We start from the raw sequence: 25,132 nt of genomic DNA, 5'->3' as shown, positions 1-25,132 counted from the left end.
GAGCCATATAGAAGGATTTCCTGACTGTTGTGGCGATGTGGTTATTGAAGGTGAGACCACTGTCCACCTGTGTCCCTAAGTCTCTTATCACACTTTCGGTGTTTAGTGTACTACCACCTATATGGTAATTCACGGGTACATGTTTTTTCCCAAAGGGGATAACTATACATTTCTTGGCATTGAGCCTGAGCCCATGGCTGTGGTACCAACCATCTGTTTCTGTAAGGCCCTTTTGTAGAGTATCCACATCATTTGGGAATTCAATAATGGCTCTCAGTTTGCAGTCATCTGCAAACTTTGTTAGCCAGAGTCCCTTAGTGTTGGCCTGTACTTCAGAGAAGTAGATGCCAGACAAGAGTGGGCCCAGGACTGAACCCTGAGGTACTCCACTTGTCACTTGTCTGGAGCTGGATTTGGAGTCGGCTACTTTTACAGTGTGGGTTCTATCAGTAAGCCAGTTAGCAACCCATTGGGTGACGTAGGGATTAATGCCCAGCTTAGTAAGTTTATCTATGATTCCAGAGTGGGGGATGGTGTCAAAGGCCTTGGCAAGGTCTAGATAGGCTGTGTGGACCACCTTACCCTTGTTCATGGCTCTGGAGACTGATTCAAAGAAGTCAATCAGGTTCAGGAGACAAGATCGGCACTTCACGAACCCAAACTGGGTGGGGTCCAGTGTTTGAAGGTTGCCAATGTTTTTGTTTATAAGTTCCATGATAATACGCTCCATGGCCTTGCAGATAAGGTTCGTCAGACTGATGGGGCGGTAGTTTCTGGGATCCAAAGTGGATCCCTCCTTGTGGAGTGGGATAACTGTTGCTCTGCACCACTCAGTGGGCACGAAACCTGAGGTGAAGCTATGATTAAACATGACACTTAGTGGGGTGCCAGTTCATATTGTAGTTCATGTAGTACACAGCCCGGGATGTCATCTGGTCCCATGCTGTATTCTTAGCTTTGGAGAGTGCATTCTTTACCTGTGTGGCCGTTATTACTGGAATTTGGCAATCTTCCGATATCGAGATGGGCCATTTAGGGGGTGAGAGGGGGATGAAGTTGGCACTGAATTGATCTGCCAGGATATTGGCAATATCCTTGGGATCAGTATATTTAATGCCATTCTGTTTTAGCTCAAAGCAGATCTGAGCATTGCCATTTAGATTCTTGACATAGTTATAGAATGCCTTGTGGTTGTCTTTGGAATCTTTGGCAATTTTGTTTTTGTAACTAGCTTTGGAGGATTTTATGAGGGATCTCGGTTTCTTACTGAGGCTGGTAAGGGAGTTTTTTGCATCCAGGGATTTTCCTCTTTTTCTGCAACAGTTTCTTCCTTTTGTTGTAAAGTTTGTTTATGGTAGGGGACTACCAGATTGTCTTCCTTTTTTTTTTGGATGACAGTATCTTGGTTCTATTTGGGATGGCACGATTCATGCATGAGTGGATGTGCTCATACAGTGCCTTAGTGTAGGATTCAGCAGTTGAACTTTCATTTCCCATCTGCATGGGTGTCATGAAGTTTATCACTTCTGACTTGAGTAGCATGAAGTTGGCTTTGGAGAAATTTTTATGGAGGTTTCCTTACTGGGGGGTGGGGGTGGGATGTGGATGTTAAGGGTGATTAGCTTATGGTCAGACCTGACTAACGAGGGGGTGGCCACAGGTATGGAGCATCGATTTCCCGTTGGTAATGACCAGGTCTAGGATATTGGAGCCCCTGGTGGGACTATGGATTAGTTGATCCAGGGCGTTTGAATTTATGAATTCCAAGAACCGTTGGGCAAAGGTGTCTGTACATGAGTAGTTTTCCCAGTTAATGGCAGGGTAGTTAAAATCACCCAGTATTAGGGTGTTTGGTTCTATCTTAATATTTTCCAGTATGTTTAGAAAGGTGTAGTGAGAATCTTGGGGTATGGTGGGGGATCTGTAGCAAGCTACAATTTGGATTGCAGTCTTACCTAGTGTTAGTTGCACCTGGAGAATTTCAGACTCATTGTGTTGGGCAACTAGCCTGGTGGTGTGAATATCCTTGGTGAATATTGACACTCCTCCACCTTTAGTGTTTCGATCCTGGTTTGGTGGCCGAAAAGTTTGGTAAGAGTTGTAGCCTGGTATTGCAAGGGTGCTCTTTGGAGCCTTGAACCAGGTCTCAGTTACTGCACAGATATCGATGTTCTCCATTTTTAGGAGTGCCTCGAGAGAGTGCATTTTGGGGTTTAGACTTCTAGCATTGAGTAACATTACCTTCAGATTTTGCATGCTTGTACCTGTTACGGTGGTGGTTTTGTCCTTTGAACTTTGCCTAAAAAAGGCACTATAGGGGTGGCAAGAGCCTTAGCCAGTAACCTGAATCCCAGGGGCGACAGGTGCAGACCATCTCACAGGGGACCATTCAGGATGTTCCCACATTACAAAGAGGAAAAGAGTTCTATTCAAGGAGGTTTCTAGTCCCCAGGAAAGATGGTCCATGGAGACCAATCCTAGATCTGTCCCAACTAGTCTTTTTCTTCAGGTTCCTTCCTTCAATATGTTAACCCTCCAAACTCTGATGTTCTTCATGTTTCACTGTTGCAGTCGTCACATTTGGGTTATCCCTGTCCGGGTAGCCCTCAGTCAGCCCAAATATCAGAGGCTTAGTATTTCTGCGTCTGTTGCCATTGCTGCAGGACAGACGTCAGGTTGTCAGTAGTATAAAATAAGGCAGCCGATGCCATTACATCAGTCTTTCTTGCCGAGGAGCCCGAAGCAGAAGCAGATGTTCTTCATCTCACATTGCTGCAGTCCTTACACTTGGGTAGTCCGCTGTCCTCGGTCGGCCCGAATATCAAAGTATAAGGCTGACGTCGGTCAAGGCGCATTTGACTGACATCAGGACGTCAGGGTACAAATGCGCATGACCGACGTCATATCCTCAGTCTTTTTTGCCGCATGGTCCGATGCAGAAGCAGCGTTGCAAGTGCCGTTCGGCGTTCTGAAATTTTTCGAATTCGGAGTTTCAGACCGAGTCAAAGTTGGCTAAGTACCCCGTTGGGGAATATTTTAGTTTTTTCTTGCCTCAGTGGTTTACCGGATGTCAGAAAAAGTGAATAACTGTATTTCTTGTGGGAAACAGATACCGCATAGAGATTATCATACTTTGTGTATTCCTTGTTTAGGGCCTGAGCACGACGTTGTTGGGTGTCGCTCTTGTGCTAGATTCAATAAGCGCACTATAAAGAGAAGGTTAGATTGTGCCAGGTTAGTCTTCGGGAAGCGGTGCAATTATAAAATGCCGTTGGATGCTCCGACGCCCGCTTCTTCGAAGAAGCTCAAGGACAAAGCAGCTAAGCCTAGGCTAGAAGAACCGTCCGTACCGGACGCCGGTTCTTTAGAGGTGTCGGTGGAGCCGGTGGTTCCGCCGGAGGTTTCTTTGGAGTCCCAGGGAGAGACTTTGTTATTGCAGGATGTGGCCTCTCAGGAGGCAGGTCAGGCTGAAGGGGCTTCTCAGGTTACTGTACTCCCCTCCCTTCCTAGGGTGGTTAGGCCCTCTCCTTCTGTTTCCAAGGCTTCTCCCAGAGGCAGGCCAGGTTTAGCTTCAGTTGGTGTCACCCCTAGTTCTTCAGGAACTGTGCCCAAGAAGCATATGCTTAAAATGGCAGAAGATTTGATTACTTTGATTAGAGGTTCTTTGCCCCCTCCTGATAAGAGACCTAGGGTGGAACCTGAGCTAGGGAGTTTTGAGCAGGCTTCGGATGTTTCAGAGTCTTGGCTGAAGACTTGCAGGAGTATTCTCCTTATTCTGATTCTGATGTGGATGATTCTACTCCTTCTGCTTCTCCTCCTGAGGATTTTTCTTTTCAGAGACTCTTCATTCCATGAGGGAGCATTTTAAGTGGGAAGGTCAGGACTTCTCTGATTCCAGGAAAAGGCTTAGGGAATTTTTGTTTTACCCCAGCATAGGCCTTTGGCTATACCTCCTGTTCTGGATGTGGTGGAAGATGTTTTTGCAGAGGCTTCTCTTAATCCTGATTCTTTGCCTCCTGCTCCTGTTAAACCGGATAGGTATTACAGGGTGCCTGAAGCTCATAAGTATCTTTTAAGAGTCCTAGGGCAGACCCAGAAACTGTTAGTCAGGGGCCTAAAGGTGTTAAGGCTTCTGTTGTCAAAAATCCGGTTCCTCCAGATAAAGAGGCCAGGGCGTTGGATAGATGGGGAAAGAAAGTTTATACTTCTTCCACCCTAGCTATGAGGGCTTTGAATTGCCAGTTTCACATGTTGAAATACCAAAACTATCTCCTTTCACAATTGAAGTCTAAGGTAGATGCTCTGGCGGAAGGTATTGAGTGTAAAGAGTTACAAGATTTAGTACATGTTTCTGAACAGGTGGGTAAGCATTCTTTGCAATGTGGTTTTGATGCTGTACAGGCCTCGTCTAGGGTGGCTGCCACTGGGTCAGTTCTTCGCAGGCACGCCTGGCTGAGGGATCAGAATTTATCTGACCATGTTAAGACAAGGATTTTAGATGCTCCTTTACAATCTGATGTGTTGTTTGGTTCTCCTGTTGAGGCAGTCTTAAAGAAAATGGAAGACAAGGCTAAGTCTATGCAGACTGTTAAAGATTTTTGCAGGTTCAGCCTCCAAGTTTAGTAGAAATTGGCCTACCAAGGGGTGGACGTATCCTTCTTATGATTCCCAGTCTAGGGGTAGGTCTAGACGTGGTAGGGGCAGAGCTCAGGGCTCTTTCAGGCCTAGAACAGGGAGTTCACCTGCACAGTCTTCGGTGAGGGCAGGGGTCAGTCCTTTCGTAAACAGACCCAATGACCTACTTTTCAGCTGCCAGAGCCTTCTCGTCTGGCAGCACCTTTGGGAGGAAGGTTGGCACTTTTCAAGGAAAATTGGAGTTTAATTACCCAAGACAGATGGGTATTGGATATCATACACCATGGTTACAGGTTTTATTTCCATACCTTGCCTCCTTTCAAAGGCATGCCAGACGTTCCTCCTCAGCAAAGAATAGAGGCTCACAAACAAATTTCTCTGTTACTTCAAATAGGGGCCATACAGCCGGTCCCTATGCCAGAAGTGGGCCTAGGATTTTATTCTCGCCTGTTCCTAGTACCAAAGAAAGGGAACACGTGGAGACCAATTTTGGATTTATCTACCCTCAACACTTATCTGGACATTCCCAAGTTCAAAATGTTGACGTTACAACAGCTTTTACCTCTGCTGGGCAAAGATCATTGGATGGTAACTTTGGATCTCAAGGAGGCTTACCTTCATGTTCCTATCAGACTGAGTTGCAGGAAGTACCTGCGTTTTCGGGCTGGGACTTCTCATTATCAGTTCTCTGCATTGCCCTTTGGCTTATCTACTGTGCCCAGAGTGTTCACGAAAGTTCTGGCTCCAGTGATAGCTTTCCTCAGGCTAAAAGGAATACAGATCTATCCTTATTTGGACGATTGCCTGATTCTGGCTCAAGGAAGGACGAGCTTCTTCATCATTTGGAATATGTGATAGCAGTGCTAAGATGCCTGGGGTATTCTGTGAACGAAATAAAGTCCAGTCTAGTACCCTCTCAGGACATGTGCTTTCTGGGTGTAAGACTGAATACAGCATCCCAGATGGCCTTTTTGACCCCGGACAAACAAAAGAATCTTTCCCTTTACTTTCATCAATTGTCTCATCAGTCCAGGCTGACTGCAAGGACAGTCCTTCAAGCCTTGGGGTTCATGGCATCTTGTATTCTGGTGCTTCCCAATGCCAAACTGCATATGAGGAAGTTACAATGGTATCTCAAAAATGCCAGGATCTGGACACTGTCATTCAAATAATACCTTGCATTCAAAAGGAATTGTTGTGGTGGGCTCAGGAATGTCACCTAAACAAGGGACTCTCTGTGACCCGGCCAGAGGCGAGTCAGATTCTAACAACAGATGCCTCAGACAAAGCTTGGGGAGCTCATCTGAACGGAAAGTGGATACAAGACAAGTGGCCTGCCAGACTACAACATCTACATATCAACTTGAAGGAGATGTTAGCAGTCCATTTTGCATTAATAGCTTTCAAGGATTTACTTCTTCCAGGGCAGGTGTTGATTCTAACAGACAACACAACTGTCATGTGGTACATCAACAAGCAAGGGGGAACACATTCTTATCCTCTATGCAGGCAAGCAATGATTTTGTGGGAGACTGCTCTCAGTTTACAGCTAAATCTTCAGGCAAGGTTTCTGCCGGGAGCACAGAACTCCTTAGCATATGTGTTGAGCAGACGAATTATGGATCCCCACGAGTGGAAATTGGATCCTCATGTATTTCAGAAATTGACAGTGTCATGGGGAACTCCAGACATAGATCTGTTCGCTTCTCCACTAAACCACCAGCTGCCAAAGTTTTGCACGAAAGGTTTCATCCCACAGCTTGGAAAGTGGATGCTCTTTCTTTCAATTGGAGCAATCTTCATGTGTATGCCTTTCCACCTCTGCCTCTCCTCCCAAAGGTACTACTAAAGGCCAGACAGGACAAGCCAAGGATGATTTTGATAGCTCCAGATTGGCCTCGACAGCATTGGTACCCATTACTGAGAAGCCTGTGCAGGAGCCTCCATGGCCTTTGCCTTGATTCCACACCTGTTGTCTCAGGAGGACAGTCATTTGCTCAATGTCAAGCTTCACTCTCTTCACCTAACAGCCTGGCATATTCTGTTTTGAACCATAGTGGGTCTCAACTTCCACAGCAAGTTTTGAATGTTATTTTGGAAGCTAGAAGGCCTAGTACAAGGAAAGTGTACGCAGATAAATGGAAGAGATTTTATTTTGGAGTGCAGCAAAGGATTTTGATGTTTCTGAGCCTAATTTAAGTGTGGCTCTTCAATATCTTACTGAGTTACTGGACAAAGGTTTGTCCTTCTCTTCTATTAAGGTTCATGCTGCAGCAATTTCGCTCACTATGATTGTGACCTACCATTGTTTTCTCATCCTTTGTTCAAGCAATTTCTTAGAGGGCAAAGAATATAAGACCCCACGTAGAGCTCCTACTCCTGCTTGGGATCTCAATTTTGTGTTGGAGAAACTCACTCTACAACCTTTTGAGCCTGCAGCTACTACCGAGTTGAAATATTTATCATGGAAGACTGCTTTTTGTTGGCCATTACCTCTGCAAGAAGGGTTTCTGAGTTGCAGGCCCTTATGGCGGTTGAGCCTTTCTTAATTTTCCATAAGGATAGGGTATCTTTACGCACTAATCCTTCCTTTATGCCTAAAGTGGTTTCTAGTGTGGCTTTAAACCAAACTATTCATTTGCCTACTTTTTATGCAAATCCCCAAAATAAAGGGGAAAAGATTTTGCACACTTTAGATGTACACAGGCAGTTGCGATATTATTTGGACAGAACTAAAGGGTTCAGGCAGTCTCAGCAGTTATTTGTTTCTTTTGCTTTGAGTTCTCAGGGCAAGCCTGTGTCAAAACAAACTATTTCTAAGTGGATTGGGTTTTGCATTGCTTTCTGTTATTCCCATCATGGCAAGGAGATTCCAGCTGGGATTAGGCCTCATTCCACTAGGGCTACTGCCACTTCGACAGCTTTTTTGAGGGGGGTGGCAACTAAAGATATTTTGGAGGCAGCTACTTGGAGTTCAGTGCATACTTTCTCTATGCCTTATCACCTTCCACTTTATTCTAAATCTAGGGCTGGTTTTGCCACTGCTATTTTGCAGGGCATTTTGGCAGCTCCTGCTTCCTTATAGTTTTGCCATCCTCCCTTACCTCTGCTTTGGGATTCTACCCAAGTGTAAGGACTGCAGCAATGTGAGATGAAGAACATAGTACAGTTTTGTACCTACCATAAATGTAGATGTTCGAAGATCCACATTGCTGCAGTCCAATTTACCCTCCCTCCTTCCCCTTTGTAGTTAGAGGCGGTTGTGTGGGTTGGGTTGTCAATATGGTGTATATTGTATATATTGTACATATTTTTAGTGCAAGGGTGGTTGGTTGGTTGTTTGCTGTCTTTTGGTTTTGACCTTTCTTTTTAGGGTCTTCTGACATCTGGGGCAAGAAAAGACTGAGGATATGACGTCGGTCATGCGCATTTGTACCCTGACGTCCTGATGTCAGTCAAATGCGCCTTGACCGACGTCAGCCTTATACTTTGATATTCGGGCCGACCGAGGACAGCGGACTACCCAAGTGTAAGGACTGCAGCAATGTGGATCTTCGAACATCTACATTTATGGTAGGTACAAAACTGTACTTTCCGCACGAGTGCCGGTTGGCCGCTACCTAAGTTTTCGTTTTCCAAATTGAAGTTGAAGTCTTCTAAACCTAAGTACCCCATTGAGGATTCTTTTTTCTTGCTCTAACCGATGTCAGAAAAAGTTAACAATTGTCTTGCCTGTGGAAAGCAAATACCACACTGAGACTTTCATTCTTACTGCGTCACTTGCTTAGGCCCAGACCACGATGTCCCCCGCTGTCGTTTTGTGCTTTGTTCAACGCCAGAACTATACGTTGTCGGGCCCTTACTTTAGCTAGATATTTTCGCTGTCAGTACTCGAATTCCGATATGGATTCGGTAAGCCATCCGACAGCAGATCTTCCGAAAAAAATGCAAGGATAAAGACGGAGACCACACAGGTCTAAACCTACCGATGACGCTTCCGTTAAACTAATTGTCAGTTCTCCTATCCTCAGTGAGGCTCTTTCACAGCCCCTGATGCCTGCTTCTCTGGATTCGCAAGACCCATTTGGAGTCTGGTATGCCGCGAGACTCTTCATCGACTAAGGATCCTGCAGATGTCTCTACCTTGGATGGGTACAGAGTCGCTGAGCAGGCACCGGGTTCCAAGGCAGTACTTTGCACTATCGATTCTCGACACAGACCGACTTTTTTTGTGTCTACCATTCTTTCGAAAACTGCTGAGTTTGTAAGGCCCAGGGTATGAACCACATCCAAGAATCCGACGACCCAATCTCAGGCACCTGCTTCCTTGCCTCAGTCTCAAATGCTTAAAATGGTGGAAGACCTTATAATGCTGATCAGCTGAAGCCAAGCTATCCCTTCCAAAAGAAAGAGATTTGTCCACAGTAATTTTATATGAACAGGAGTCTGATGACTCTGAGGCATCTGAATATGAAGACATGCAACCTCTCTCTCCTTATGAGGATTCTGATGCAGAGGAATTCATTCATTCAGCCTTTCCACTCGAGGACTTTTCCTTTGGGGAAACCCTACATACTTTAAGGGAGCATTTCCAATGGGAATGTCAGAACTACCCTCTGTCTAAAAAGAGACTCGGGGAATTCTTAGATCTTCCACAGCACATACCTCTGGCCATTCCTCCTGTCCTGCATGTTGTGGATGATGTTTTCATGGAATCTAGTTTGACACCCTTCCTCCTGCTCCCAGAAAACCTGACGGGTACTATAGAGTTCCTGACTTTCACAAATTTCTGACCTTGAGGTTATTTCTCAGGGGCCTAAAGGAATTAAAGCAACTTCTGCTAAGAATCCCACCCCATCAGATAGGGATTCCTGTGCATTAGAGAGATGGGGTAAAAAAGTATACACCTCTGCTTTTGTTATTAGAGCACTAAATTGTCAGTTCCATATGCTTAAATTTCAGCAACATACCATGGAACTCCTCAAACAAAAAATATAATCTTTTCCTGCTTGTGTAGAAAATAGAGTTACAAGGGTTAATGCAGTCTGCAAGTCAAGTAACTAAGCACACCTTACAGTGTGGTTTTGATGCCCTAGAAGTATCTTACAAGGCAGCAGTCACTGGTTCTGTCCTTAGAAGGCATGCTTGGCTTAAGGAACAGCCCTTGCCAGACCATGTCAAATCCAAATTATTGGACGGACCCTTACACAAAGACAACTTGTTTGGCACCAAGGCAGAGGAGTTCTTAAAAAAGATGGAAGAAAAAGCTAAATCTGTGCAGACAGTAAAGGACTTCCTGCAGGTCCAGCCACCCACGTTCAGTAGGCATTGCCCCTCCAAGCACTGGTCCTTTCCTGCCCCCTCCAGGTCAGCTCAGCCCAGACCCCGGGGAAGCAGAGCCCCCAGACAGCAGCCCCAGGGAATGCAGAGATCTAAGCAATGAAGTTGGCCCTCTTCAAAACCAGGGAGCGCTAAGCCACCCCCTCATGGTAAAAACTCGCAGTGAATCTCTACTTCCATCCCCCTTCCTCTGCTCATCTGCACTTGCCCCTAGGAGGAAAATTCTCCTTCCACGCAAGCACTTGGGCCACCATTACCATCGAACGCTGGGTCCTCAACATAGTGTCCCAGGGATACAGATTTTATTTTCACACTTTACCTACCTCAAAAGGGTTCCCAGATCTTCCCCCAAACCAGTGGGCAGAGGACAAAAAGCAAGTCCTTTCCCTGCTCTCTGAGGGCAATAGAGCATGTTCCTGCAGAACAGATAGGCCAAGATTTCTACTCCAGACCCTTCCTGGTACCCAGAAAAGAGGGCACCTGGCAACCCCATCCTCGCTCTATCCATTCTAAACACCTTTCTGGTGATACCAAAATTCAAAATGCTCACCCTCCAGCAACTACTACCTATGCTCTCCAAGGATGCTTGGTTAGCCACCCTAGACCTAAAAGAGGCCTACCTACACATACCAATCAGGGAATCATGCAGGCAATATCTACGTTTCAGGGCAGGATCACTGCACTTTCAGTTCTCTGCACTTCCCTTTGGCTTATCCACTGCTCCCAGAGTTTTTACAAAATGTCTGGCTCCCGCCATTGCTTTTTGCAGGCAAAGAAATATTCAAATTTACCCATACTTAGACGACTGCCTAATTCAGGCAGGCAGTCCGGGAAAAACTGCTCAAGCACCTGGCCTTTGTAAAGGCCCTACGGACCTCCCTAGGGTATACTATCAACGAAAAGAAATCCAGACTAGTACCCACCAAAAAAATTGTATTCCTGGGAACAAGCCTGGACACAGCATCCCACATGGCATTCCTTACACCAGAAAAGCAAACCTACCTGACAGCCTATTTTTCTCAACTAGCCACCGGACCCCAGTTATCCACAAGGAAAATCCTGCACGCTGTGGGATGTCCTTCATGGATGCATCTACAGTCATAACAACTGGGTTGTCCTGTCGTCAGGCAGCCCTTCAGTCGGCCGGATTCCAAAGTCCGGGTCCGGCTTCGGCTGATGTCGCACTTCACCCGACGTCATCTCTGTTGGTCTTCGGGTATAAAGGCATCCGCCGACGCCATTTTCCTCTGTCTTTCTTGCCGCGTGGCGCCCGAAGCAGAAGCTGTTCGCAAGTGCCGGTCGGTCGGATCCAGAGATTACTTCTACCGAACTTCTTCATTCAGGCCTGTCCTACTCCTCCATCAAGATACATGCATCAGCTATTTCAGCAGAATACAGCTTTGATCCACCTGTTTTTTCGCACCCTTTGCTCAGGCAGTTCCTCAGAGGAATCAAGAATGTAAAACCTCCAAGGAAACCACCATTACCAGCTTGGGACTTAAACTTTGTGCTAGAAAAGTTGACACGATCACCCTTTGAACCAGCAGCAACAGCAGATCTACAACACCTGTCATGGAAAACTGCTTTCCTACTGGCAATTACTTCAGCAAGGAGGGTTTCAGAACTACAGGCCTTAATGGCAGTGCAACCCTTCCTAATCTTCCACCAAGATAGTGTCCATGAGGACTAATCCTACATTTATGCCTAAGGTGGTATCCAGAGTGTCTTTAAACCAGGCAATCCACCTACCTACTTTCTTTCCCAACCCACAAAACAGAGGGGAAAGAATACTGCATACCTTGGATGTACATAGACAGCTACGCTACTACTTGGACAGAACAAAAAATAGCAGAAAGACTGACCAACTTTTTGTAGCCTATGCAACAGGAAGGGAAGGAAAAGCTATTTCCAAACAGACAATCTCCAAATGGATAGGAAATTGCATACGATTCTGTTACTCCTTCCATGGAAAACCAATTCCACAGAACATAAGACCTCATTCTACAAGGGCAACAGCCACTACCACAGCCTTCTTACGAGGAGTGGCAACCAAAGACATTATTGAGGCTACTTGGACCTCCGTGCATACATTTGCCAAGCATTATAATTTGCCTTTATATTCCAGATCCCGAGCAGGGTTTGCCACTGCTGTACTGCAAGGGATCCTAAACACACCATAATCTACTTTTATCCTCCTCCCTAGTTGGCTATGGTATTCTACCCAGTTGTTATGACTGCAGATGCATCCATGAAGGACATAGTACAGTTTTGTACCTACCATAAATGTAGATGTCCGAACTGGATAGCATCTGCAGTCAGGATTACCTCCCTCCTTCCCTCTGTGGTACTCCTAGGGTGTTTACCCTCCTAATAGCTAGCTGGTGGGGAGTCTTTATGGTGTATTTGTTTGTATATATGTACATACATGCTTATTTTTGTGTTTACCTCTATCTTTTTGGAAACATTGGCATCTATCCAAATTTTAGCCTTCAAGAGGGCTACTGGCATCTGGGGCAAGAAACACTGAGGAAAATGGCGTCGGCGGATGCCTTTATACCCGAAGACCAACAGAGATGACGTCGGGTGAAGTGCGACATCAGCCGAAGCCGGACCCGGACTTTGGAATCCGGCCGACTGAAGGGCTGCCTGACGACAGGACAACCCAGTTGTTATGACTGCAGATGCTATCCAGTTCGGACATCTACATTTATGGTAGGTACAAAACTGTACTTTTCATGGCTTCTTACATTCTACTCATTCCATATGCCAGACTGCATATGAGGAAACTACAATGGTACCTAAAAAGCCTTTGGTGTCAACACTCTCAAGACCTGGAAACTCTTATACCAGTGATACCTTGTTTAAGGAAAATTTTCTTTGGTGGGCAGCAGCATGCTACCACAACAAGGGACTACTCTTCTTCACAACCCCACGCCGCCTAGACCCTCACTACAGACTCATCAGACTGTGCCTGGAGTGCACACCTGGACGCAGGTGCATACAGGGCCATTGGAGCCCACATCAAATACATTTGCACATCAGCCAAAAAGAGATGTTAGCTGTCCAGCACGCACTCGTAGCTTTCAGACCCCTCCTCTCCCTGGGGGCTCTACTGATCAAAACAGACAACACCACTGTGATGTGGTATATCAACAAGCAGGGAGGGACTCACTCGTACCCTCTGTGCAGGCTCGCCATGACCCTTTGGCACATGGCCTCAGCCATGCAACTACACCTGTTAGCACAATTCCTGTAGGCTCTCTAAACTCTCTGGCAGACAACTTAAGCAGAAATCTTCTGGACCCACACGCGTGGCAACTAGACCAAAGAACCTTCACCCTTGTAACTCAGAAATGGGGCACCCCGAAGGTTGACCTTTTTGCTTCTCACTCCAACCATCAGCTCAGCAAGTTCTGCACCAGGGAGCCTCACTGCAAGGCCTGGAAAGTAGATGCTCTATCTTTCCAGTGGGTCAGCCTCTCTGTCTGTGCATTTTCCCCACTACCACTCATTGCAAAGGTACTGCTCAAAATAACGGAGGAAAAACATTCGACAATCTTGATTGCTCCAGACTGGCCACGCCAGCACTGGTACCCACTGCTGCATAGCTTGTCACCTCTGCCAACATGGCATCTCCCTCAGATCCCAGCACTCCTGACCCAGAGAGAAGGAGAATTCATGCATCCCCAATTGCAGACCCTCAGTCTGGCAGCCTGGCTTATTCCCTGACCACTGTACAAGCTGCCAATCTCAGCAAACAGGTTCTAGATGTTATACGGGAGGCCAGATGCCCTAGCACTGGAAAGTCTTATGCTGACAAATGGAAAAGGTTTTGCACCTGAATATAGGCTAAGGGAGCCGGGATGGCACAACCCTCCCCATCTGTCATCCTGGATTACCTTACTGACCTACTACACGGTGGTCTACCCTTTTCTTCTATTAAAATTCATGCCTCAGCTGTATCTGATCATTTCAGCACAGAGCCACCTCTATTCTCACACCCTCTCATCAAACAATTCCTGAGAGGGGCTAACAACTTGAGGCCACCCAGAAGAGCACCTATCCCAGCTTGGGACCTAAACTTTGTGTTGGAAAAGCTCACCCTGCCTTCCCCCCCTTGAACCAGCAGCTTCAGCAGAGTTCAAGTTTCTCTCATGGAAGACAGCCTTACTTCTGGCCATCACTTCACCAAGAAGAGTATCCGAGCTGCAAGCACTTATGGCTGTAGATCCCTTCATCATTTTCCATGCTGACAGGGTCTCTGTCAGGACTAACCTATCCTTCATGCCAAAAGTGGTGTCCAGTGTGGCTCTCAACCAATCCATTCATTTGCCCACCTTTTTCCCTAACCTACAAAACAAGGGGGAAAGAATACTGCACCCTCTAGATGTGTATAGACAGCTCAGATTCTATCTAGACAGGACTAAGTCATTTAGAAAGAATGATCAGTTGTTAGTCAGCTTTGCTGCAGGAGCGAGGGCAAAGCCATATCCAAACAAACCATTTCAAAATGGATAGCACACTACATCAATTTTTGCTAAAAGCAACACAGGAAACCTCCCCCTAAGGGGGTCAGGACACATTCTACCAGAGCAACCTCCACCTCTGCAGCTTTCCTCAGAGGGGTCCCCACCAGGGATATCCTGGAGGCTGCAGCATGGACATCAGTTCATATCTTCTCCAAGCATTACCACCTGCCTATTTTCTCCATATCCAGGGCAGGCTTTGCCACTGCAGTCTTGCAGGGCATCCTAGCCAGCCCCCAGTCTTCTTGACTGCATCCACCCTTTTCTTCAGCTTTAGGAATCAACCCAAATGAGATGACTGCAACAGTGAAACACGAAGAACATAGTACAGTTTTGTACACTTACCATAAATGTAGATGTTCGAATGTATTCACTGTTGCAGTCCTGGTTTCTCCTCCCTCCATCCCAGTTGTGTGTGTGTGTCTCTCTCTCTCTCTCTCTCTCTCTCTCTCCTTACAAGGAATTTTTGATATTTACTTTCTCTTGGTGGTGGTGTTCCACCATAACCTAGCTCCCTCTTGGTGGACCCTGACAGGGCAAGAAAAACTGATGTAATGGCGTCGGCTGCCTTATTTTATACTACTGACGACCTGACGTCAGTCCTGGAGTGACGGCAACCGACGCAGAAATACTAAGCCTCTGGTATTTGGGCCGACTGAGGGCTACCCTGGGATGGATAACCCAAATGTGATGACTGCAACAGTGAATACACTCGAACATCTACATTTATGGTAAGTGTACACAACTGTACTTTCCCTCTCTTGCTTCGTCAGGCCTTTCTGGTTACTCTAGACATCAAATATGCGTATCGTCATATCCCCATTCCCCCTGTGGTCAGGAAATTCTTACATTTTTCTGATGCTTCCTTTCATTTTCAGTTTTGTGCTTTGCCCTTTGGACTCTCCACAGCTCCAAGGGTATTCACATAATGCTTGGCTCCTGTCTTTGCCTTTTGCAGACTTCACGGAATTCTCATTTACCCTTACCTGGATGACCTACTTACTCAAGTAAACCATCCAGACATTTCTGTAACAGAACCTTCAAACCACTATATCACTGCTCCAAAGCCTGGGGTTCACTGTTAGCTACAACAAGTCTTCTCTCAACCCTTCTCAGGATCAGGTTTTCCTGGGTTGCAGAATAAGGACAAACCGTCTGATGGCCTTTCTCTCTCTGCAAAAAATGCAGTCTCTGCTGATAGTCTTCCAACAGTTGCTTCTCCTAACTTCAGTGACAGCCAGAGAGTTTCTCAGAATGCTAGGGGTTCATGGCATCTGTTATCCCAATGTTCCTCTTAGCCAGACATCACATGCGGAAATTCCAGTGGTATCTGAAAACCCTTTGGTGCCAGCATTCTCATACACTGCAGTTTGTTCTTCCTCTTCTCCCTTGTCTGAAGAGTTACACTGATGGATTCAACAAATATCTCTGAATCCAAGTCCTCCTCTACAGACCCCTCATCCTGTGCAGGAGCTGTTTACAGATGCTTCAGAGACATAGGGTGGGGAGTGACATTGGGGAACTTGAAAGTTCAAGGCTTTTGGTCTCCTTCCATAAGGAAACAACATATCAACATCAGAGAGATGAGGGCTTTGTTTCTTGCTCTCCAAACTTTCCATTGATCTGTCTTCCAAGGTCCCCTGAAACTATTCACAGACAACACCACAGTCCTTTGGTGTGTGAGCAGGCAGGGGGGGGGGGGCAGGCAAAGTCATACCTGCACTGCAGGCTGGCCCTTCAGGCCTGGGAGATTGCTTCTCAAACAAAGGTCACATTACTAGCTGCTTACATTCCTTCAGCACAAAATGTTCTGGCAGGCACTCTAAGCAGGTGCATGACTCAAGCTCACGAATGGATGCTTCACAGGGGTGTGTTTCTGGACATTCTCCACTGATAGTGTATACTTCAACTAGATCTCTTTGCTCCCCCTTGAACAGACAACTTCCAAAATGTTGTGCCCGAGTCTCAGATCCTCTGATATGGAAGGTGGGTGCTCTATCATTCTCATGTAAGGGAATGTTTCTTTATGCAGTCCCTTCCCCTTCCCACTCATTCAGAAAGTTCTGCTGAAAATTCAGCAGAACAAACCAAAAATCTTGTTGGTGACTCCTTTTTGGCCAAGACAGTACCGGTTCCCTCTTCATCTGCAGTTAGTCAAGGGCAGTCATCACAAGTTACTTCACAGGGTAGATCTTCTCAAACAAGACAAGAGATCTCCTATCTACCCACATTTAACAACTCTGAGCCTGACTCTGTAAGTGATAGTTTTATGATCCCCTTCCGATGCCTTTTTATGAGGACATGCTTATAGTCCTGCAGGAGGCCAGGAAACCCAATACTAGGAGATCCTACTTGTCCAAATGGAAGATGTTCTCCATCTGGTGTCTTAAGAAACGGCTAGATCTATTTCAGTGGACATTTTCCTAGTTCTTTCTTATTTGTGTGAGCTGCTTAATGCTGGATTGGCTTACTCTTCTGTTAAAGCTCACTTATCTGCCATTTCTGCATGTCTGCCTCTGTCTTCTCCTTTAGCTTCTAGGATAGAGGTTAAGCTCTTTCTGAAAGACATCCTTCACTTCAGACCTCCAAGGAAGCCTGCTCGTCCTCCCTGGGATTTAAATTTTGTAATGGAAAAGCTTCCTCAGGCTCCTTTTGAGCCTGCAGTCTCAGCTTCTTTGAAGTTTTGCATATGGAAGACTTGTTTCGCTGGTAGCCATTACTTCTGCTAGAAGAGTTTCTGAACTTCAAACCTTAATGGTTTCCCAACCTTTTCTCACCTTCCACAAGGATAGGGTTTCACTCCATACTATAACCCCTCCTTCATGCCTAAAGTGGTTAATGACTTGTCCCTTAAGCATTCTATTCACATACTGCAACATGGAAGAGAAGGACATCTATGGTTATGCTAAGATCTTGCAACACCATTCTTTACGCTCAGATTTTACACAACTGTACTGTCTTTCAATATCCACAATCACAGCTACAATACTGCCTCCCTGTTTGTTTCTTCATCTCACCTATCATTTCTAGAAGCTGGGTATGGAAATTGGAGTTGGAGTTTGGGATTCCATCTTTGTTTTCCCTCCAAGACAGATTCTCCCCATCTGGAGTGGTTTGGCAGACCTTCATATGCTCTGGGTCTTTTCCCTAGGGCTTTTAGGCAGACTTAGAAGTGATCTGTTGCACCTTGAAAAAAAAAAATGACACTGGCTGTTGTTTTCACTGCAGAGTATCATGCTAACATTCTTTATGGGGTGGGGGGACCATCTCTACTTTGTGACATCTGACACCATCTCTACTTTGTGACATCTGACAGTTCTAGTTGTTTGGCTGGAATGGACAAAGTTTGCATGTGGTTAATTCCCATGAATGAGTAATGATAATGCAGCAGAAGTCCTTTTACTCAAACCTTTATTGTTGTTATGAGTATATTTGTGCAACTGTACTTTCCCCATTATCCAGGTGCATGCTTTCCATATAATGTACATACTACATAATGTGACTCCAACGATAGATCCCTAGACTGTTGACTGGTGCTGTAAAAGTACATTTCTTAAGATGAGTTGCCATTTTTGCTTCATATTTTATGAATATATGAAAGAGGTGACATTTGGTCAGCTGCCGTTTGATCATTTCTGCATGTCTTCATTAAACATCTCCAGTTCAGAGCTTCATTTTGGAGGACAGAGTGTAAAGGCATTTTTGCCCTGAGTACTTTCTATCAAGCTCATGTATTGCAGCTTGCTTTTATCAGGTGTCATTGCTTGTAATTCTTTGCAAGTGCAAAACCACTGCAAGTGTCCCCACGTTTTGGTATTACTGATGTATGCATAGTCACGACATCTGTCCTAGGTTTTGAGAAAGTATTCCTGCACTTGGTGGTCCCCCCCCCACCTCCAGCTATACCCATTATTGATCCGTTTAGTCTTGTTGAAGATTGCTTGCAGTCCTTTTGTAACTGAAGTTTTCAAGTTTCTAATCTGGTGTATATTTTTTCTCTTGTAAGTCTAGTTTGAGTAGAGTCAAAAAGTAGATGGGTTGAGAAGCATATGTACCTCATCTCAGCACAGAGTGGTACATGAGCCACTAGAGACATGCCCTTTAAAAAAAAAAAAAAAAAAACTGGCCTTAAAATTTGAAGAGTTGTGTATGAGGACACAGTTATGATAACCTGTGTGAGTAAACGTACTGCACGCTGTCAATGTGAATGTCAAAAGCTGTGAGAAATATCTGTATATTAATTTTTGTATTTTTAGTGTAGCCATCCATAACATACGTTCGGTTTGATTTTTCTAGTTTACATGCCATTCAGTGTGTTGTATGTGTGATTGGACTCTGAACAGATTCCTGAAGTTCATTACAATATTTCTTTTATAGGGAACAACTGAATGTTATGAGTGCCAGCCCAAACCAAGCCAGAAAACTTTTCCAGGGTGTACTATTCGCAACACTCCATCAGAACCAATTCACTGTATCGTATGGGCAAAGTATTTATTCAAGTAAGGATAATATTGTTTTGTGAAATGGTGTGCTTGATTTATGGATTCTTTTGAAATATTTATTGTGAATCTAGTAATTTTATTGCTTGCAACTTTGCAGATGTTCATCGTGTTTCACTGTTGCAGTCATTACACTTGGGTTATCCTGCTGGCAGGCTACCCGCAGTCGGCCTGAATTCCAAAGTCTTGGTACGGCGTTGGTTGCTGTCGCTTCTTCCCTGATGTCAGTGTGCCAGGGGTATGAAAGATGCAGCCGACGCCATTTTCTCCAGTCTTTTTTGCCGCGCAGTGCCCGAAGCAAAAGCAGTTTGCAAGTGCCGGTTGGCTGACTCCTGAGATTTTCGTGTTCGAATTTCAGATCCGAAGTCTTCATTTAAAGCTAAGTACCCTGTTGGGGAAACTTTTTTCTTGCTCCAGACTGATGTCAGAAAAAAGTTAATAATTGTATTTCTTGTGGGACGCAAGTACCTCATAAAGACTTCCGTTCTTATTGTATTCCTTGTCTAGGCCCTGATCACGATGTCGCTAATTGTAGGTTTTGTGCTACATTTAACCAACGGACTATTAAGCGTCGGCACGATTTGCTTTTCACTACTTTGGCCGAAGATTTAATTACACTATGTCGTTGGATAGCCATCCGACTACTGCAGTTCACAAGAAACGCAAGGAAAAGGACAGACATCCAAGGTTCAAAACTGACGACGAGGCTTCTTCTAAGCCAGTTGCCGGTTCTCAGTGAGGCGCTTTCGCAGCCCTTGACACCCGCAACCTCAGAGCCGCAGGCCGCTTCTGACTCCCATGTGGAGCCGACTAGGCCGCAGGAAACTCAAGGTATTGGACACTCGGAAAATATCCCTTCAGATGGGTCCGGAGCCGCTGAGCAGGCATCAGCTTCTGAGGGTGTTTTCAGGCCTACACAGTTATATGTAAAACCGACTTCAGCTTCAAAGGCAAAGGCTAAAGCTCCACTAAAGACAAAGAAAAGTACAGTTTTGTACCTACCATAAATGTAGATGTTCGAGTGCTAATACAGCTGCAGTAATCACTGATGGGTTCTCTGCCGTCAGGCGGGTCCTCGGCCGGCCGAATTCCAAAGTCTAGGTCCGGCGTCGGTTGTCACTTTCTCTCCTGACGTCAGTGAGGCCGGAGTATATAAGACACAGCCGACGCCATGTTCTTCAGTCTTTCTTGCCCCAGATGTCAGATGCCCCCAGAAGGAAGGCAATACATAAATCATATATATATATATATATATATATATATATATATATATGTACATGCAATGCAATATAATCCAAAATCAGTAGTTGCAAGCAAATAAACCGTAGAAGGATAACCCAGTCAGGTTGTATGAAGAGGGGGTTAGGTCCCATGCCTTTACCAAGTGGGGAAGGAGGGAGGGAAACCTGTACTGCAGCTGTATTAGCACTCGAACATCTACATTTATGGTAGGTACAAAACTGTGCTATGTTCATCATGAATACAGCTGCAGTAATCACTGATGGGTAGAGTCCCAAAGCTACGCACAGGGTGGTAGGTACTAGCTGGAACTGGGATAAGCCAGAATGCCCTGCAACACAGCAGTGGCAAAGCCTGCTCTAGTTTTGGAATATAAAGGCAGGTGGTAGTGTTTTGTGAAGGTATGTACAGAACTCCAAGTGGCTGCCTCCAAAATATCTTTGGTAGGAACTCCTCTGAGGAAGGCTGTAGAGGTAGCTGTGGCCCTGGTGGAGTGGGATCTGATGCCTGTAGGAACAGATTTCCAATGATAGGAATAACAAAACCGTATGCAGTGGCCTATCCACTTTGAAATAGTCTGCTTGGTAACTGGCTTCCCTTGAGCCCCTACAGCATAGGACACAAAGAGTTGTTCTGATTTCCTGAAGGACTTTGTTCTGTCCAAATAATAACGTAGCTGCCTATGGATGTCTAAAGAGTGTAGCAGCCTTTCCCCTTTGTTTTGAGGATTGGAGTAAAAGGTAGGTAGGTGTATGGCTTGATTTAAAGCTACCCTGGATACCACTTTAGGCATAAATGACTGGTTGGTACGAAGGGAAACCCTGTCCTGATGGAAGATGAGAAAGGGCTGCACCGCCATGAGGGCCTGTAGTTCTGAAACCCTACGAGCTGAAGTGATAGCCAGAAGGAAGGCTGTTTTCCAGGACAAATATTGCAAATCTGTTGAGGCAGCTGGCTCAAAGGGAGGCAATGTTAATTTTTCTAGTATGTAATTAAGATCCCAGGCTGGTATTGGTTGTTTCCTTGGTGGTCTTATATTCTTAGCCCCTCTGAGGAACTGTCGTAAGAGTGGGTGAGAAAATAAAGGAGGATCCGTGTTGAATTCTGCAGAAATAGCTGAGGCATGGATTTTTATGGAAGAAAATGAAAGTCCACTGTTCAGCAGCTCAGCTAGATACTGTAATACCTGAGGCAAGTTCAGTTAACTAGGGTCCTGGCCTTTTTTCTCATTCCAAGAGCAAAACCGTTTCCATTTTGCGGAGTAAGCTTTTCTAGTAGATGGCCTTTTGGCCTCCAAAATGACATCCTGCACCTCCTTGGAGAGTAGGGTCTGTTGTGGTGTTAAGGAATTTTCCATGCAGCGAGATTGAGTGTTTTCAGCTGACTGTGAAGAGTTTTGTAGCTGTGCTGAGTCAGCAGAAGAGGCATTAGAGGCAGGGACCAGGGAGGAGTATGTGTTAGGCTCCTCAGGAGCGGGTACCAGTGTTGCCTTGGCCAATCTGGAGCAATCAGTATCATCTTCGGTCTGTCTGCTCTTGCTTTCAAGAGCACCTTGGGCAGAAGAGGCAGAGGTGGGAATGCGTAAACTGTCCATGCTGTCCAACTGAATGAAAGGGCGCCCACTCTCCAGGCCTTTGGATGAAAGGTCCTCGAACAAAACTTTTCCAATTGATGATTCCTGTGGGAGGCAAAAAGATCTATGTCTGGCCTCCCCCACGCTTGGATTATCTCTGTAAACACCTGAGGATGCAACTTCCATTCGTGTGGATCTGTCATATTTCTGCTTAGATTCTGCCAGCGTGTTTTCCAATCCTGGCAAGTACTGTGCTTGAAGTTCGATTTGCCATTCCAGAGCCAAGTTCCAAAGAGTCATGGCTAGTCTGCACAAGGGGTATGAATGTGTTCCTCCTTGTTTGTTTATGTACGACATTACTGTGGTAATCCAGAGCAGGCTTTGCCACTGCAGTTCTGCAGGGCCTTATAGCCTCTCCTAACCCTGTTTAGACCCAGCCACCCAACCTCAGCTTTGGGATTCAACCCAAGTGTAATGACTGCAACAGTGTATTCACTGTTGCAGTCCAGGTTACCCTCCCTCCATCCACCTTTCATTGCTGGGACTTATCTGTACTTCTCTATTCTATACAACCTATGTGGTGTATTTGCTTGTAGATGAAGGAAATGTTTACTTTAGTGCATGCATACTTATTGGCATTATTTTAGCCTACCCTTTTGGGGGCACCTGACATCTGGGGCAAGAAAAACTGAAGAAAATAGCGTCGGCTGCATCTTTTATACCCCTGACGCACTGACGTCAGGGAAGAGGCGACAGCAACTGACACCGGACCAAGACACTGGAATTCAGGCCGACTGCGGGTAGCCTGCCAGCAGGATAACCCAAGTGTAATGACTGCAACAGTGAATACACTCTTAACATCTACATTTATGGTAGGTACACAACTGTACTTTTTCCTTCTGTCTGCTTAATGGACTCAGAAGTAAAGAGCATTAAACTTATAAAGTTTATATGTCATTGGACTGTTTGTCTTGGGAGACCTTTTAATGGAAGTGATAGCTTGCTGCTACTTCAGACCTTGTTTGCACACTTTTTATGTGGCTGTATTACTTAAGATGTTCTTTAGTGGTTGCACTGGCGGTAATGTAGTCATTTAGTTCACTATTATAGCAATCTTGTCTGCTGACACTTTGTCACCATATGTCCGTCTTGATTTTTGGAGATCAGAACCCTTTCACCTCTATGTAACAGGTGTACTCCTTCTTGGACATTAGGGGTGCTTTTAGTATAAATACAGCATCTGCCTGCATTGTCTTGGTCTTTCTTGCTACAGTTCAATGCATATATGTCGCAGTATTAACATCAGGAGTTTGCCCTCTTCCTGGGGTATGTTGGCCTGCTTCTTAGCTGAGGAGTAAGCTAAAGGCTTAGACGGTGGACGTTTCTCCAACCTTTGTCATTATTGAGTTAATGTACTTGTTTGTTTTTTGGGTAGTAGGATGTTGGCCATATGTCAGCACCAAAAAAAGTAGGTGCATGTATGGAAGACAGATTTTCCATAAAGATTTCCACAGCTGCTGCATTTTCTGGCTGGATCCCAACCATAATGTCCAGGAGAGTGTTGCTTTCCAGCGATTCATCTTGAAAAAACATTTGAAGCAGGCGACGTTTACTGTAGTAGTATCTTGGTTGAAAGAGATTGGTGTTCATTATCTGGCCCGATGTTCTTCGTGTTTCACTGTTGCAGTCATTACATTTGGGTTATCTGCTTGCAGGTAGCTCTCAGTCAGCCTGATTAACAAAGTCTTGGGTCCTGCGTTGGTTGCTGTCCCTTCTTCTATGACGTCAGGTCATTAGGGGTATAAAGCATGCAGCCGACGCCATTACATCAGTCTTTCTTGCCATGTGGTGCCCACAGCAAAAGAAGTTCGCAAGTGCCAGTCGGCTGACTCCTGAAATTTTCGTTTTTGAGTTTCAGAACCAAAGTCTTCAAATAAAGCTAAGTACCCCGTTGGGGAAACTTTTTCTTGCTCCTTACCAATGTCAGTAAAAGTTAATAATTACATTACTTGTGGAAAGCAAATACCTCATAAAGATTTTCATTCGTACTGTATTCCTTGCCTAGGCCCTGACCACGACGTACCTTGCTGTTGGTTTTGTGCTTTATTTAATCAGCGCACTATCCATCGTCGGTACATTTTCGCAACTAAATATTTTGGTTCTCTGTTTAATTATCCAGAAATGTTGTCGGTTAGCCATCTGACTACCGGGATTCCGAAAAAAGATAGAGACAGGCCACCGAGGTCCAAAACTGCTGATGACGCTTCTCCTAAGCCAGTTCGCCGGTACTCAGTGAGGTGCTTTCGCAGCTCCTGCTACTTCTGATTTGCAGGCCTCTACTGAGACCCATTCGGAGTATGCCACGAGATGCTTCAACTATGGAACCCGTGGATGTCTCTACTTTGGATGGGTCCGAAGCCGCTGTGCAGGCACCGGCTTCTGAGGGTGTATTCAGGCCTACGGACTTGCATATTAAACAGATGCCTCCTTCTTCTCTTAGGCCTAAATCTCAAAGCATGCCTAAAAAAACGACGCCCAGACCACATGCTCAGGCCTCTATGCCTAAAAAACAAATGTTAAGAATGGCTGAAGATCTAACGATTCTAATCAGGGGTAGCCAACCCCCCCTTTCTAAGAGGCCTAGGACTGAAGTGGTTTATGAATCTTCTGACCAGAATTCTGTTTTTTTCTGATTCTTCTGATGATCTGGATTTGCCCTTATCTACTTATGAAGATTCTGATGCAGAGGACTCCATTGCTTGCCCTCAAGAGCATTTTTCTTTTGGGGAAACTTTCCATACTCTAAGGGAGCATTTCTACTGGGAAAGCCAGGATTTTTCTGATTCAAAAAAGAGGCTTAGGGATTTCTTACTCCTACCTCAGCATACGCCTTTATCTATTCCTCCTGTACTAGACATTGTTGATGATGCTTTTTCGGAATCTAGTTTGGCCCCTGATGTTCATCGTGTTTCACTGCTGCAGTCATTATACTTGGGTTATCCTGCCGTCAGGTGGTCCCGCAGTCTGCCAGAGTTCCAAAGTCTTGGTTCGGCGTCGGATGCTGTCGCTTCTTCCCTGACGTCAGTGCGCCAGGGGTATATAAGATGCAGCCGACGCCATTTTCTTCAGTCTTTCTTGCCGCGTGGTGCCCGAAGCAGAAGCAGTTCACAAGTGCCAGTCGGCCGACTCCTGAGATTTTCAATTCGAATTTCAGAACCAAAGTCTTCAATAAAGCTAAGTACCCCGTTGGGGAAACTTTTTCTTGCCTCAGACCGATGTCAGTAAAAGTTAATAATTGTATTTCTTGTGGGAAGCAAATA

At 45.4% G+C, this 25,132-nt stretch overlaps 1 protein-coding gene across 1 annotated transcript in view; it reads left to right on the top strand.

The window, feature by feature from the left end:
- UBA2 (ubiquitin like modifier activating enzyme 2) overlaps nucleotides 1-25,132 on the top strand; it is a 985,116-nt gene that overhangs the window by 305,920 nt on the left and 654,064 nt on the right. Inside the window, exon 6 of the mRNA XM_044081921.1 lies at nucleotides 18,879-19,000. Within this exon, the coding sequence (XP_043937856.1) occupies nucleotides 18,879-19,000 (122 nt within the window). The remainder of the gene's footprint in view (nucleotides 1-18,878; nucleotides 19,001-25,132) is intronic.

This window comes from Protopterus annectens, chromosome 8.part1, assembly GCF_019279795.1.
Source record: "Protopterus annectens isolate FY-2018-M chromosome 8.part1, PAN1.0, whole genome shotgun sequence".
In the NCBI taxonomy this organism is placed as follows: Eukaryota; Metazoa; Chordata; order Ceratodontiformes; family Protopteridae; genus Protopterus; species Protopterus annectens.
The sequence above is the reverse complement of the archived record's forward strand: the minus strand, read 5'-3'. Positions and strand labels throughout refer to the sequence as shown.